This window comes from Trichosurus vulpecula, chromosome 4, assembly GCF_011100635.1.
Source record: "Trichosurus vulpecula isolate mTriVul1 chromosome 4, mTriVul1.pri, whole genome shotgun sequence".
In the NCBI taxonomy this organism is placed as follows: domain Eukaryota; kingdom Metazoa; phylum Chordata; class Mammalia; order Diprotodontia; family Phalangeridae; genus Trichosurus; species Trichosurus vulpecula.
Window position 1 is genome coordinate 12,776,290 of NC_050576.1, and position 14,918 is coordinate 12,791,207.

General features: G+C 42.9%; 1 protein-coding gene across 1 annotated transcript in view; it reads right to left on the reverse strand.

Annotated features, from left to right (window-relative positions):
• The window catches only part of SGIP1 (SH3GL interacting endocytic adaptor 1), a 225,944-nt gene that overhangs the window by 79,086 nt on the left and 131,940 nt on the right, over positions 1 to 14,918 (reverse strand). The window contains exons 9-11 of the mRNA XM_036756154.1: positions 11,748 to 11,759; positions 5,617 to 5,628; positions 124 to 148 (exon numbers count right to left, since the gene is read on the reverse strand). Coding sequence (XP_036612049.1) covers positions 124 to 148; positions 5,617 to 5,628; positions 11,748 to 11,759 — 49 coding nt within the window. The remainder of the gene's footprint in view (positions 1 to 123; positions 149 to 5,616; positions 5,629 to 11,747; positions 11,760 to 14,918) is intronic.

Sequence of the window (14,918 nt, forward strand, 5' to 3'; positions counted from 1 at the left end):
CCAGATTTCACACACACACACACACACACACACACACACACACACACACACACACGACTCTCTTTCAGGAAGATATTCCTTGGACAAGATGTCCTCTAGATCTGGAATCTGAGCCATACTTACTGGATAAGTTCCTTTTAATTGCACCCTAGAATTAGAAACAGATACTATAAGGATTAGGACCACATAGAATATTTGGCATAATATGCACATTTCTGTCATTTGAATTGAGCTGGGCAAAGAAGCAAAAGCAAAGAGGAAAAAATGGGTTTCACTTGAAAGTGGGCTCAAATTGGGGACTATACAGCAGGACCATAAGCTCACATGCACACATAGAAATCTGTTTTATATTTAAACCGAAGAAAATAGAGTTCACTAAAAAAAAAAGAGAGGAGAAAGAAAAGAAGGAAGGCAATGAAAAGAGGGAGAGAAGGAAAGAAGAAAAGAAGAAACATAGGAATAAGGGAGAAAAGGGAGGAGGGAAAAGAAAGAAATAAGAGAGGGAGGGAAGAAGGAAGCAAGGAAGGAAAGAAAGGAAAAAAAAGAAAAGAAAGGCAAATCAAAGATTTTTGAGTCAAATAAATCTGTTATATGGGTGGGATTGGTACTTGACTTGCTTTAGTCATTAAATCAATCATCAGTGATCACTGGACACAAGATCATAAATCATTTCCATTAAAAATCTTCTAATTCCTAAGAAAGTGAAAATTGGACCAACATGACCCACCTACCCCGCCCCCCCCCTCCACACACAGTGCTTTCAATATTTGAAAACTCTGGTCAAAACGAAGGATCCTGGTTGACTTGGAGTAATCTCACACAGACTGGACACATCCCTTAAGATACTAACAGGTATATTCACTAGGAAGACCACCCATACAAGTAACAGACATACCCCGAAGCTATCATTTAAATGGTAGGTATACTGATCCCCTATCCCACTCTCTTCGTTCCAGCCAAACTGGTTCACTAGCTGTTTCCCAGGGGGCAATGCCCCATGCCGGAATGATCTCCCTTCTCCCTGCCACCTCCTGAAATCCCTATATCCCTATCTCCCTTCAGTGTTCAGCTCAGGTCACATTCACGACACCAACCCTGTTCTTGCCACCTTTCTCACCTGCTATTTGTCTTTCCCTCTTATATTTTAAAAATTGTGTCTTTCTTTGTCAGATTACTTCCTCCCAGTAGAATGTAAGCGCCCTGAGGACAAGGACTGTTTTCATTTTTGATTATTGTGTCTTCAGCGCATAGAACAATGCTAGCACGTGCTTAATAAGGGCTTACTGAATCAAATGTAACTTTCAGAGCTAGTCACTTAGGGGCGAGAGAGGTCTAGCCTTCCATTCAAGGGACTCTCTGGGAAACCTCCTCAGTTCTGGACTATCTGCCTCTCTTGACTTGCTTGCCACAACATTGGGAATAATAACATTAAGAATACAATGATTTTGGTTGAAGCATTGTCTCCAGGAGTCCCTCTGGAGGGAAGGATAAGCCACTGTCTGCCATTAACACCTAAGTTTGGATTTATTGATCAGAAGAAGCTGCTTAGTCCCTTAGCAAGGCTATGAGAAGATGGGACATTGAACAGATACATTTTGATTGGTGGAAAAGGAATGGAAAGGAAGGCTTGGTCAGTGTGTGTGTGTGTGTGTGTGTGTGTGTGTGTGTGTGTGTGTGTGTGTGTTGGGGGTATCACTGTCTTGAACCGCTGGGAGGCAATATATGCAAAGTGGAATCCTGGGGGCTGGACTATGGGATTCCCAAAGAAGGAATAATATAGTAGGAATGTCAGGCAGAAGAGAATAAAAAATGTTTCCCTCTTTCCCAACTTAGCCTGAGGGTCTACCTCTTAGTAAATATAAGCTGTGTATCCATGCTCTCTTGGGAACTTATTACTATATCCTTTGGTGCAGCCATCTGGAAAAATTACTTGCATCACTAATACAGGACATTCTTATAAAAACAAAGCATTGACAGGACTCCTTCTGTGAGGAATCCCCCTCCCTTCCTACTTTCTAAGATGTGGTTTAGACAGTGGGTTCCATGTTGCTTCAAGTTGGAATGGAACAAGCAATTTGATTTTAACAGAATCCATAAAAATCCTGCTTTAAGTTCCTGTAAGTGATGCTTATTCCTAGAAGGGGGAATATTCAATCGATGCATTCAAACCAGCCTTCTGGAATTTTTTCTGCCATTTTTTGGTCATTTTAGAGTCCTTAGCCCTTTTCCTCCTTTGACGTGCCAAACCCAGAAGGGCTTTTTATGACTGATATAGACCAGAAGATTGCAGTGGACTGAGAGAATCGAAGACTGTTGAAAAGGGAGCAGAGCTTTTTAATTGTATCCATAGCCTGAAAGAACATCTTTCTCATTTTTACTCCCCAGCAGGTGTATCATATGGTTAATGGGCTGTCAAAGGGCATGCAGCAGCCCATCAGAAAACTGGGGCAAACGAAACTCTCCTACATCAGTGGGGTTAGGACCCCTGCCATAGAATCCTAGCCCTCAGAAGTCACCTCCTCTGCCTCTATACCATCCCCAATACAAACCATCCAACCTGTATTGAAACACCTTCAGTTACAGGGAACCTACTACCTCCCAAAGCAGACCATTGCTCTTGTGGACAGCTCTTTTTGGTAAGAAATTCTGCTTGACATCAACCTAAAAAATCTGATCTTTTGTATCACCCCCTACCCTTCTTGAAGGTAACTAGTAGACAACTATTGTGTGCCCCTAAGCCTAGCATACTATAGGCACTTAATAAATACTTGTTAAGTTATTGGTTGAAGTCTTCCCTTTTTCAACCTGAAAAAGTTCCCCTTGTTTCACCCAATTCACAAATTTTTACTTTTTTTTTTAAACACAATCTGCTTTTCTTTTTTCAAATCACAATATCCATGAAACTATCCAAAATCTAAAATTTCTGTTGAGATTTTTTCCCATCCCTAGTTTTCAGCATTCACATAATAAACATTTATTGTTGAACATCAGCAATGGGGAAAAAAGACCTTGGTCTAGTTCAATTCAATCAGCACATTTACTAAGCACCTACTATGTGTCACACACTGTACTAGGTGCTGGGGGTCTCCATCTAAACCCTAGAAAGTAGTTCATGTGAACAAAGATCTGGAGGTTGTGGTGGACTGCATACTCAACATAACTGAGATAACTTAGATGTCAGATATGGTTCCCCCAAAGCCAGTGTAATCCTAGGCTGCCTGGAGGTGGAGTGTCCAGGACTGAGAGGTAATGAGGGTCCTGCTAGTCTGCTCTGCTCTGATTGAGGATCTGATGAAGAAACTGAGAATATTTAGGCTGGAGAAGTGAAGAGGAAGGGGGGCACATGACACCTGTTTTCAAGTATTTGAAGGGTCTTTGTGAAAAAAAAAAAGAATTAGATGTGTCTTCTCAGCCCAAGTAATGAGGTGGGGGTGGGGGAGAATACTGGGAAACATATTTTTGGTTCAAAAAAGGTAAAACTTCCAATTTCAACTGCTCACAAAATGCTTGGGCTGCTTTGGCAGGCAGGGGACTCCCAGGCACTGAAGGTTGGAGTGGAGTTGGGGCAATGAGCTTTTTGGGGGCATTTTGCAGATGGGTTTTTTCTTTGGGGTTGGGCCTGGGCTAGATAAATTCTGAGGTCTTTTTCTACTCGGCAGTTGTCTGATTCTGTAACCCCCATTTATGTGCTTGCAACATAGGACCCACATAGGAGAACGCTTTACTGGTTTTAAGTTCAGAGGACATAAAGAACATGCGTTTTTGGGAAAAGCCCTGAGGTTCCAATGATGCACATCCCAATTTGCCATGAGAAAAGCAGGTTACAGTGAAGCAGACTATTTTCTTTTTTGTTTTGTTTTTTTTCTTTCTCATGGTTTCTCCTATTTGTTATAATTCTTCTATATAACACGACTAATGTGAAAATACGTGTAACGGGAAGGTATATGTAGAGCCTATACCAGATTGCAGGCCATCTTGGGGAGAGATGGGAGAGGGAGGGGGAGAAAATTTAAAACTTATGGAAGTGAACGTTGAAAATTTAAAAATAAATAAATTAACTAATAAAAAATAAAAGAAAGAAAAGCAAGTGGAGAGTCAGATGGCCCAAGTTCGAATTCCATCTCTGACACTATTTATCAGTGTGACCCTGGGCAAGTCACAGCTTTCTTGGGCTTTGGTTTCCTCATCTATAAAATAAAGGGGTTGGACTAAATGGCCTATGACATTTCCCTTCCAACTTGAGATCTTTGAATCTCCATGAAAAATGGTTCTTCTGCAAGTCACCTGTTGAATGGCGCTTGAATGTAGTTGGTAGGGAGATGGGCAAAGCAAGGTATTGAAAGGGTCACCAGCTAGTTTAGGCTGTGTGTCTAGGCATGTATACAAAAATGGAATTCAATCAAATTATGTTTTTAAAAATCCTGTTTGAAGTCAGTCAATTGGCCTCTTATCCCCTCCTCTCCACAAGAGACAATGTTTTTTGATATTTTGATTGTCACTTAATTTGGAATTGAGATCTTCCCTCCTCCTCCCCCCAAAGGGCTGCTTTCAATTTTTCAGTATCACATTGAAATGTTGTGCTGAGATAATTCCCAATTTGGCTAACCAGTCCCTGAGTAATAGAGCATATGGTACTGGGCTTAGGACAACGATGAGGTTTAAACAGGAAACTACTAACTATTCAGGAGGAGCAGAGCCTGTTTCTAAGAAATATCTGCTAACGGATTGACATAGATGAACACGGTTTTCGGTTTTCGTGAGAAGTTCTCTGCATCCTCAGAGTAATCACCAGATTGATTGGAGTCATTTGGAGCTAAACAAAGACATTTCTGTCTGCTCGCAACGAGAAGAATTTATCATGTCCTCCCAGGTCCTGATTTCGGATAGCTTGTGCTTCAGACACACTAATGAGATTTGACTGTCGGAATGCAATCATAAACACTGGAACTACAGGCTGGGATGAGAGCAGCTGCATTCAAAGCCCACCTGCCACTTCCTATTCCTGTGACCTTGGGCAAGTCACTTAACCTCTCTGGGCCTCCTCTTCTGTAAAATGAGGGGGTTGGTCGAGATGACCATCGAGGCCCCTCCTTTCCTGTTCTATGACTTTGGAAGCACACTGTCCCTTAAAAAATCTTTTAAAGTCACATTCATATACTGCTATACGCAGATCCGCACAGGTTATATTCCAAGGGGTGGTCTCATGTTCTGACAAACAACTGTTATCATGAAAGTGATATTTTCCTTACCGTCGCCTTGAGTCTTTTCCCCCAACCTTCACCCAGTCCCACACCACACCACACCACACCACACCCACCCACCCACCCACCCACACACACCCCCTACACACTTTTGTTCCCCTAGTGTATCTCCTAATTGCTGGAGTTCCCAAGTAGGGGATTAAGATTAGAAGTACTGTCTATCCTGGAAAAGGTCCAGGATATTAGGAAGTACTCACCTTAGGGGATGTAGCTGTATCTGACAGGGCTAGGCCTTCCCAGGAGCTTCAGGTACCCTATCTTATGAGCCACTTAAAGGATAACAAGCCTCCCCCTAAGTGTCCTTGCAGGAAGCTTTCATGACCCACACTAAGATAAAAAATGTGAGAATTCTTACCGGGCTGCGCCTCTGTGATCAGCAAAAAGGAAGAGAGAACAGATACCTGGTCAGAGAGTGACAGATCAGTAAATAGATTGGGGAAGCATCAAGTTTCATACAGTTACCCAAGAACATCCCCACGGAATAGATCCCTCCTTCTCCCATAGGAGCTGTCCCGCTTGGGGCATAATGGAGAAGTTTGTAGGAATACAGCCAGGTGGGAAATGGATAGATGGGGTGGGCCCCCTCCTCCAATGGAGGCTTTGAGAGGAGCTCTTCCACTGTCCTCCAACTAGAGGGGCAGAGGGTCTTGAGAGCACTGCTATGGAGGGCAGGCTGAGGCTGATGCCATCTTGTAATATGGAGAGGCCTCTTGTTGATGCTGGTGATGCTAAGCCTACTCTAGGACTCTTGAGGTCTATTGGTGGCTCTCAAAGTCAGTACCATGGGGCAGATCCCTAATGGCTCCTACCTAGTTAGGGTTCCAGTAAGAAGCTAGATGAGAGGAGATTTGAAGGACTGGAGGTTACTAATATAAGCCAACTTTTCATGTCACTGTGAGGGCAATTTATTGGTTTTTGAGTGTGGTGGAGGACAGGAGAGGACAGCAACATGATGTAGCAGAAAGGATAGGGACTGAATCTGTGATTTTATTGGGACAGAGAACTCCCAAGTGGGGAAACTCCCTCTGCTAATACAGGCCAGAGCCCCTTCTCTGCATCAGAGCCTTAGAGAGTTGCATGAGAAGTAAGTGATCTGCTCATGGTCACATGGTCAGATCTGTCAGAAAAGGAACTAGAATTTGGAGCCAGAGGACTTTAGTCTTTGGGCGAATGGCTTCCCTGGGGCTTGCTGCTTTCCCCTTCTGGGCCTGTTTCTTCTAGAAAATAGCTGAGCTGTATAATCACAAACTCTTGCAGTTTTAAAGGTAGAATCCCATGATCCTAAGTATTCCTTAGTCCCCCAGACTCATGGCATGTGCAGTTACTAAACTAACTGACTTCTCACTTGCCTAGCGAGAAATCTGAGAGCAAACCTTAAACAAGATGGACGCTAAGATTCGTTTCATCTCCTTTTCTAGGATCCACAAAAACTTGGGTTTGTGAGGAAACTCTGAGGAAGTTGGTAATTGGGCAGCTCACTTCTCTGCACCTGGTGAATGGGGGGGTGCTTGCTTATGCTGGGCTGCTGGCATTTCTTCCTGTAATTCCCCCTCTGCCCTGGTCTGAGGCTGTCTCCCACAGTCTACTCCCTTTTCCCTTTTTCTCCAAGGCTCAGTTTGTCTAATGATTGGAGCAAGAGAAGACAGGAGATGGGAAGGACTGGCTGGTTAGAAGCCCCGGGTCACCTACTTGAGAAAGGATGAGCCAAGCGGGGTGGGGCACTCTCTAGTATCACAAAAATGCAGGGGCTGTTATACCCCTAGAAGGGCCAATTTCACCCAAAGGTTGGCTACAAATAGCAAGTGTGGCTGTCTAGAGAAATACCAAAGCCTGAGGGGGATGTTGAGTCAATAGAATTTTGGTACCATTTTTTCCCATTTCATATGCATTTAATAACCACCTACTATGTGAAAGGCTTTCTGCAAAGTGATGGGGATACAAAGACAAAGAAAAATAGTCCCTGCCCTGAGAGCTTGCTTGTTTTGTAGCTATGATCTTGTTTTAGGTTAAACTCATTATTAGTTATTTTTTATACTTTTAGAAAGAATTTAAAATTTTTTAAGACTCTTCTACATGTACCCTTGATCCCCTCCCATCTTCTCCAGCTTATTTACCCCACTACCATTCCCTCTCTCTCTTTCCTTTTCAATCTCTCACAATCTACTGGTTCCAATCCTGCTGCCTACCAACACTTCCGTGTTTCCCCATTCCTTAGGAAACCCCTACTCGATCCAATCTCTCCAGCTATCTACTGTCATTTATCAGATAAACTTCGGAACGTCTTGTACATGAGGTGCTTTCATTTCTCCTCTCATCCTCTTCTAAACCTTCTGCCGTATGGCTTCCAGTCTCATTATTCAATGACACTACTCTCCCCAAAGTTACAATAATCTCTTAACTGTGAAATCTAATCCTCTTACTTGCTTCTAAACCCTCTGCAGTCTCACTTCCAACCTAATAATCTGACTCATGCTGCCCTCTCCCAAGTTAACAATTATCTCTTAATTTCCATCTCAAACAGCTTTTTCTCAGTCCTCATCCTGTTCTAACTCTCAGCAGCCTTCAACAGCATTGATCACCATCTTCTCCTGGATCTTCGCTTCTTCCCAGGTCTTCGTGACACTGTCCTCTTCTGGCTTTCCTCTTATTGCCTGACTGCTTATTCTCATGCCCCTTTACTTTATGTTCCTTCAGGTCATCTCACTGTGAGCATCCCACTGGGTGCTGTCCTTGGTCTTCTCCTTCTCTCTCGGCAATCTCATCAGCTGCCACAGGTTCAATCATGTCTCTATATTCCAGCTTTCCTAATTCCCCAGCTGTGTCTTCCCTCTAATGCCAAATGGCCATGCATTTATTTTGTATATAAGCACCTTGAGGGCAGAGACTGGTTCACTTTTATTACTCTATTCCCAGCTCCTGTTACTGTGCCTGACATATAGTAGACAATTTCTAAATGCTTGTTCCTGAAATGATTCCTATGTAAACCACCATTAAGTCTCCAAGTTAGATAACATTATGATCATAAGAAGGGCAGCTAGGTAGCACTGCAATGTATAGAGTGCAGGGCCTGGAGTCAGTAAGACTCATTTTCCTGAGTTCAAATCCAGCCTCAGATCCTTACCAGCTGTGTGACCCTGGGCAAGTCACTTTAACCTGTTTGCCTCAGTTTCCTCATCTGTAAAATGAGCTGGAGAAGGAAATGTCAAACCATTCCAGTATTTTTGCCAAGAAAACTCCAAATGGGGTCATGAAGAGTTGGAGAGCAATCTCCTCTTGGGAGAACAGTTCCAGCAAGCATTCATCTGACCTTTGCTCAAGGACCTTCAGTGACAGGATCTTACCACCTCCCAGGGTCCAGTTTGGGGCTGTTCTCATTATTAGGATGCTTTCTCTAACATCAAGCCACAATTTGCCTCTTTGCAACTTTTGTCCATTGTTTCTGGTCAGTTCTCTTTTTTCACATGACATTCCTTCGAATAGTTAAGGATAGGTATCATGTCTACCCCAAATCTTCCATTCTTCTGGTTGAACATCCCAAATGTCACTGAGCCTTTCATGACATGAATTTGAGGCCCTTCATCACCTCAGTTGCTTTTCTCCATACATACTTCTGCCAATGTCCTTAGTGGCCAGAACTGAACTAAATAATGCAGAAGCAGACTGAGCAGGGCAGACGACAGTGGGGCTATCCTTACCTTGTTCTCAATACTTTGCCTCCTTTCATGCCAACTTAGAAGGCATTAGCTTTTTTGGCTGCCATATAACACCGTAGACTCATATTGAGCTTCCCTTTTTCTAATTATCCCCCTATTTTTTCATATAAATGAATATCTAGACTGATTTTCCCATCTTTCATTTGTGCAGTTGATTTTTTGAACCTGTGAGTGACTTTACATTTACTCCTGTCAAATTTCATCACCCCCCACCCCCAGCCATCATTGACAAGGGAACTTGAAAATTTGATCGAGTTGTGAAACAAGAAGAGGGATAAAGGAAAATGATTTGTTGTAGTTCTTCAGTCATTTCAGTTATGTCTGAGTCCTTGAAACTCCATTTGGAGTTTTTTTGGCAAAGATACTGGAATGGTTTGTCATTTCCTTATCCAACTCATTTTACAGATGCAGAAACTGAGGCAAACAGGGTCAAGTGGCTTGCCCAGGGTCACAGAGCTAGGCAGAGTCTGAGGTTAGATTTGAACTCAGATCTTTCTAAGTCCTAGTCCAGGGCTCTATCCACTGTGTCATCTAGCTACCCGCAAAAAGGAAAATAGACTTTCCCTTAAAAGCACACAAAAATAAAAGTACGAAAAAAGGTCTTTCTCTGAGTTTGGCTCTGAGGACAAGGGAACTATGTAAGAGTAGGAGAACCTCCCTCAGAGACAAAACAAAAGCCCTTATTTCAGAAAGTTCTGTCCCAATCTGAAGTTGACAACTTGGGCAGTCTAATTCAAAGTTAAGTGGTTAAGAATGACTCAAAGAGACCATTGGTGATTTCCATAAAAACATCAAACAGTCAAAACACAAGGTCTGCTTTAATGTCATTCTTCAGGCAATGTACAATCAATTCTCAGTTGCTCTCCAATGGGCCTCCAGCGGATCTGCGATGCCCAATGTTTTTCTCCTCCTTATGCCTTTAGCAGTTCCACTGAGCAACCCAAGCCTCATGTTACTGAAAGGAGAAATGGGTGCTTTTCTGCCCAATGTTGAGGCAGATGAATCCTTTTTACCTCCCCAGCCCAGAAATTCACTTATTATCACAGGGTTTTCCACCAGATGTTCACTTTTCTTTATAAATATACCATGAAGCTAGTGGCTTATTAACATGTATACACATATGTATATACGCTCAAATAACATATATACAATATACATATGTGTGCATATATACATATACACATATACATGTGTATATGTGTATGTGTGTGTATGTATATTTGTATGTATGTATATATACTCATTAGTCAGACTAAGTGGAAGGTGTCATAAGCTGAAAGGACCAGAAAGGTTTAGTCAGGAAAAGAGCAGAGCTGGGGAAGGCACAATCATTGTCCTCAAACATTTGAAGAGCTTTTTTTTATTTGAAGAGCTATCATGGCAACAGGGATTAGGCTTCTTCTGATTGGGCAGAAACAAGTAATAGGTGTAATTTGTAAAATGACTAATTTTGGCTTGAGGTGAGGAAATACTTCCCAGCAAGTGGAGATGAGCCAAAGTAGAAAGAGCTGTTTCCAGAGGTAATGGAGGACTTGGAAGTCTTCATGCAGAGCCTGGACAACCATTTGTTGCTCATGTTACACTGGGGATTCCTTTTGTGTATGAGTTGGACCAGATGGCTGCTGAGGGTCTTTCCAGCTCTCAAATTCTATTATTTTGTAATTCTATGAGGTGGTAGGTGGGCTTGAATGTGAACTTATTGAAGGTGAGGACTGTTTTTATTTTTATTTGTTGCCTTTCTTCATATAGCCAGCACTTGGTACAGTGCCTGGCACATAGTAGGTGCTTAATAAATTCTAATTGACTAGACTTGCCTTTCTATAGCCTCTAGAATAGGGCCTTGCATATAGTAGGCACTTAATATACACTCGTTGAGTGAATGAATAAATGTCCTAGTACCCAAAGTGTACATTGGTTACATTGCCTGTGACTGAAGGAAAATCTATGGCAATATTGGCCCTATTACTCAACTTAGTGAGGCTGTGATAGCTCATCCCATTTCAAACGAAAGCAAAGAGTTGGCAAATAGCTTCATGAGCACCTGCCTCTTTCATTTTTACATGCAACAATTAGACTCTCTTCTGGTGCACGGTTTGCCTCATTTAAATGTTTGTTCCTTATATACAGCTGTATTGTCAGCAGGTTAGACTAGTGTTTTAAGAGTCCAGTTCTTAGTCAATGTTATTTAATTCATTATAAGAATCAGAATCTCAGAGCTTGTGGGGACCAGGACCGCAGAGGTCGTCATGTCTAAGAATTCCCTTGGAATACGATGACTCTGGTATGGAGTCCTCTAGCCTTTGCTTGAAGCCCCCAGTGAAGATGAGCCCCCTCCTCCTCAAGGCATCTTATTTTTGAACAGTTCTGATTGGTAGGAAGTTCATTCCTTGTATCAAGCCTCAATAGGCATCTGAGACCTCTATCTATTGCTCCTAGTTCTTCTTCCTGGAGTCAAATGGAACTGATCTAATCCCTCTTTCATATGAAATACCATCTTAATAATTGAAGACAACCATCATTTCCTCTTTTATTTGGAACTTCTTTGCTTCATGTTAAATGTTGCCATTGTCTTCAGACAATCCCATATAGCATGAATCAGAGGGCCTTCACCATTCTGGTTACCCTCTTTCAGATGCCTTCCACATTATTAATATCCTTACCAAGAGCATTATGATTCTACTGGACAACCTGGTCTATGCATAACAAGAAAGAGAGAAAATAGTTTAGGTAACCATGGGTCAAAAAAGAGAAAAAGGCGAATGTTGGATCTTACCGGGCTTTTCCTCTAAAAGTGCAAGCATGGAAAAAAGAAAAAAATACAAGAGGTGAAATAGGTCCCCCAAGAGGCAGTTCAAAGTAAACAAGGTCTTTACAGAAGAAAACCCTCCAGGGAACTGCAGCTATATGTGTGGCCTGCAAGATGGCGGCAGGAGTCCCAACTCACAACATGGAATTGATTGAGCCATAGACAAGATTGTTTTCATGCCACAGGGTTTAGCACCATCTGAAGAGGGGATCAGATACTTTCCTCCATATTTAAGCCTTTTCAAAACCATTCCCAAAGGGCTTACTTCTCTTGAAACATTTGTAAATGCAAAATGGGCATGGCCATTTTTCAAGAAATATATGAAAGGGGACTGGACTTGGAATCAGATGTCCTGGGTTCAAATTCATGTTCTGTTCTTTATTACCATGTGCCCCCAGGTAACTTCTCTCTATTCCTCAGTTTTCCCATCTGTAAAATGAGACTCTTTAAGATTTTTCCAACTCTGAAAAGTTTCTTTCTATGTTTCTTTGCATGATCAAACGGGAAGAAGGCTCAGGCATGCATGCAGTACTTAACATGGAGAAATTATATAGAATCTTCTATTTGTAGTGGAAAGTACATACCTAGAGAGGCTTAGGGAGGAAAAGAGTAGGATTCAGTAATTATATTGGGATTACTAAATTCCAACATGCACATCTGTGCACACCCATACATCAGGGTGTTTGGAGAGGGCGGCTTTCAAAGACAGGGGAAAGACAAGCGGATATTTGCAGGCATACCCCAGTTGTCCCTGACCCAGGAGACCTGACCTCAACTGCAATGGCTCCAACAGTGACACCCATAAAGAATTCAATTAACTCCCAGTTTTATTGTCAGTGTTTCCCTGTCCATTAGTGACCTTGGTTGTACCTCCACAAAGGTCCTAGAGATGCAGCTCACATTAACCTCTCTATTAGCAGAGATCCAAGCTAATCAAGTTCTCTCTCCCTTCCTTTCCCCTCCCTTTACTTCTTCTCTCTTCCCTTTCCCTCCTCTTCTTCCTTCTATCCTCCTCTCCCCTCTCTCTCTTTCTCTTCTCTTCCATCCCCTCTTCTCTTCTCTCCCTCCCTTCCTCTCCTCTTCCCTCCTCTCTCCTTCCTCCCCTTCTTTCCCCCTCCCCTTCTCTTCTCTACTTCCTTAGGTTCTCTTCTTTCTCTTTCCCCTCTCAACTCATACTATTTATTTTATAATACATTAATTCATATGTAAGCATGGATGGAAATTATTAGAAATTAATATGAGCTGTATCTCTGTCTTATCAAACATATGAAGATCAGCACTAATTAATTAGGCTGATCAGTTTTTAAAATGGCACAGGAAGAAGTGCCTCCTGTCTCCCTCATCAACCCCTGGTGCCTTTCACTAAGCAAGTGTTAAGCAGGACCTCCCCCCTCCTTCAGAAGGGTTGCCTCGAACATGTGAGGGGAGGCTGAGGTGTGGGGGCCACACGCTGGGTCTCTCTGATCCCTTGCCAAACTGGCAAACACAACAAGCACCTGCCTTGTACTGTGTCTATCTGGCATTGGTCCAAGCCAGGTGTGGGCCATGCCTGCTAGGAGCCCTGCAGCGCACATGCCAACACTGAAGCCCGTTGGGAAAGAAGTAAGAATAGAAAAATGAACTTGGCAAAAGGAAGCAATAACTCCCCTCTCCCATCCCTCCATGAAAGAAAATGCTAGATTTCTGTCTTAGAAGAAAAATGAGTGTTGGCTCAGGGTAAGGAGAGCTGTTGCAAGGATTCAGGAGCCTACTATGTGCCAGGAACTGTGCCAGGAAGCTACCATGCGCCAGGAACTGTGCTAGGAGCCTACTATGCACCAAGATCTGTGTCAGGCACAGGGAACAAAAAGAAACTGACCTAAAGGGAGGCAGTAGATGATGGAAGGCGCCCTGGCCGTAGAGTCAGATGCCCTGAGTTTGAATCACCTCTGATAGTCACTATGTGGGTGATCCCAATGAACCCCTTTGATCCTGTTTCCTCTTCTATAAAATGAGGCAGTTGGACTGCAGACATAGCTACCGAGATTTCTTTCAACTTGATCTAGGATCCTGTGACACTCTACTGGGGATCTCATATAGTCAGAGAAGTAAATACAAAGTCATTTGGGCAGGTAGGGGGAGGGTAGAAGGGATTGCTGATAACTGTTACTGTTGTTCGATCATTTCATCATCACCTACTCTTTGTGACTCCCTTTGTGGTTTTCTTGGCGGAGATACTGGAGTGGTTTGCCATTGCCTTCTCCAGCACATTTTACAGATGAGGAAACTGAGGCAAACTGGGATAAGCAACTTGTTGAAGGTCATACAGCTAGTCAGTATCTGAGGCTGGATTTGAACTCTGGTCTTCCTGACTCTAGGCCTGGTGCTCTATCCACTGAGCCACCTAGATGCTGGGCTAATAACTGAGAGGATTGGAAAAAGCCCACTGTAGGGTATGTCCCTTGAATTGAGCCTTGGGTAAAAGTATAGATTTCAGGAGGTCAAAGGGGAGATGGGAGGGTTTTAAGCATGGAGGAGGGGTGGAAGAGATGACACACGGACCACTTTAGCTGAGACACAGAGTTGGGGAGGAAGAGTGCTATTGGTTTGGAAAGAAATTCCAGTAGAAAGGAAGCATGGAGGAAAAGCCAGTTGTTCTGGTCCTTGTAGTCTCGGTGGCCCGCACTTCACGGATGTTTAATAAATGCTTGTTAAGTAGAGTATCTGAGTTCAAACAGAGAATCGGGAGACCTGTCTTCTACTCCCGGCTCTTCCATCAGCTCTCAGAAGGACTATGGGTGACTCATCTCAACTCTGGGTGAATTGTTCAGGGTTCCCTGTGGGTAGCCAGGCCAGAAAGCTCTGGATGGCTTGCTTCTTAGTGCTTCACAATGGCTTCCTCATACTTAAATGATGGCAGGCGGGCAGGTGGAATAGATTGGGCCTGAGTTTTTTTTTTAATCTATAAAATGGGGGAGGTGGACTAGAGGACTTCCTAAGGGTCTTTCTAGTCCGTGATGTCATTTAATCATCAGAAACATCCTGTGAGGTGAAGAACGCTTTAGAACATGGTTCAAACTCAAATAGAAACAATCTCTGCCTATTGCAGAGTTGACTTAGAAGACAATGCATTAACATTATCTATGTTACACTGTATTA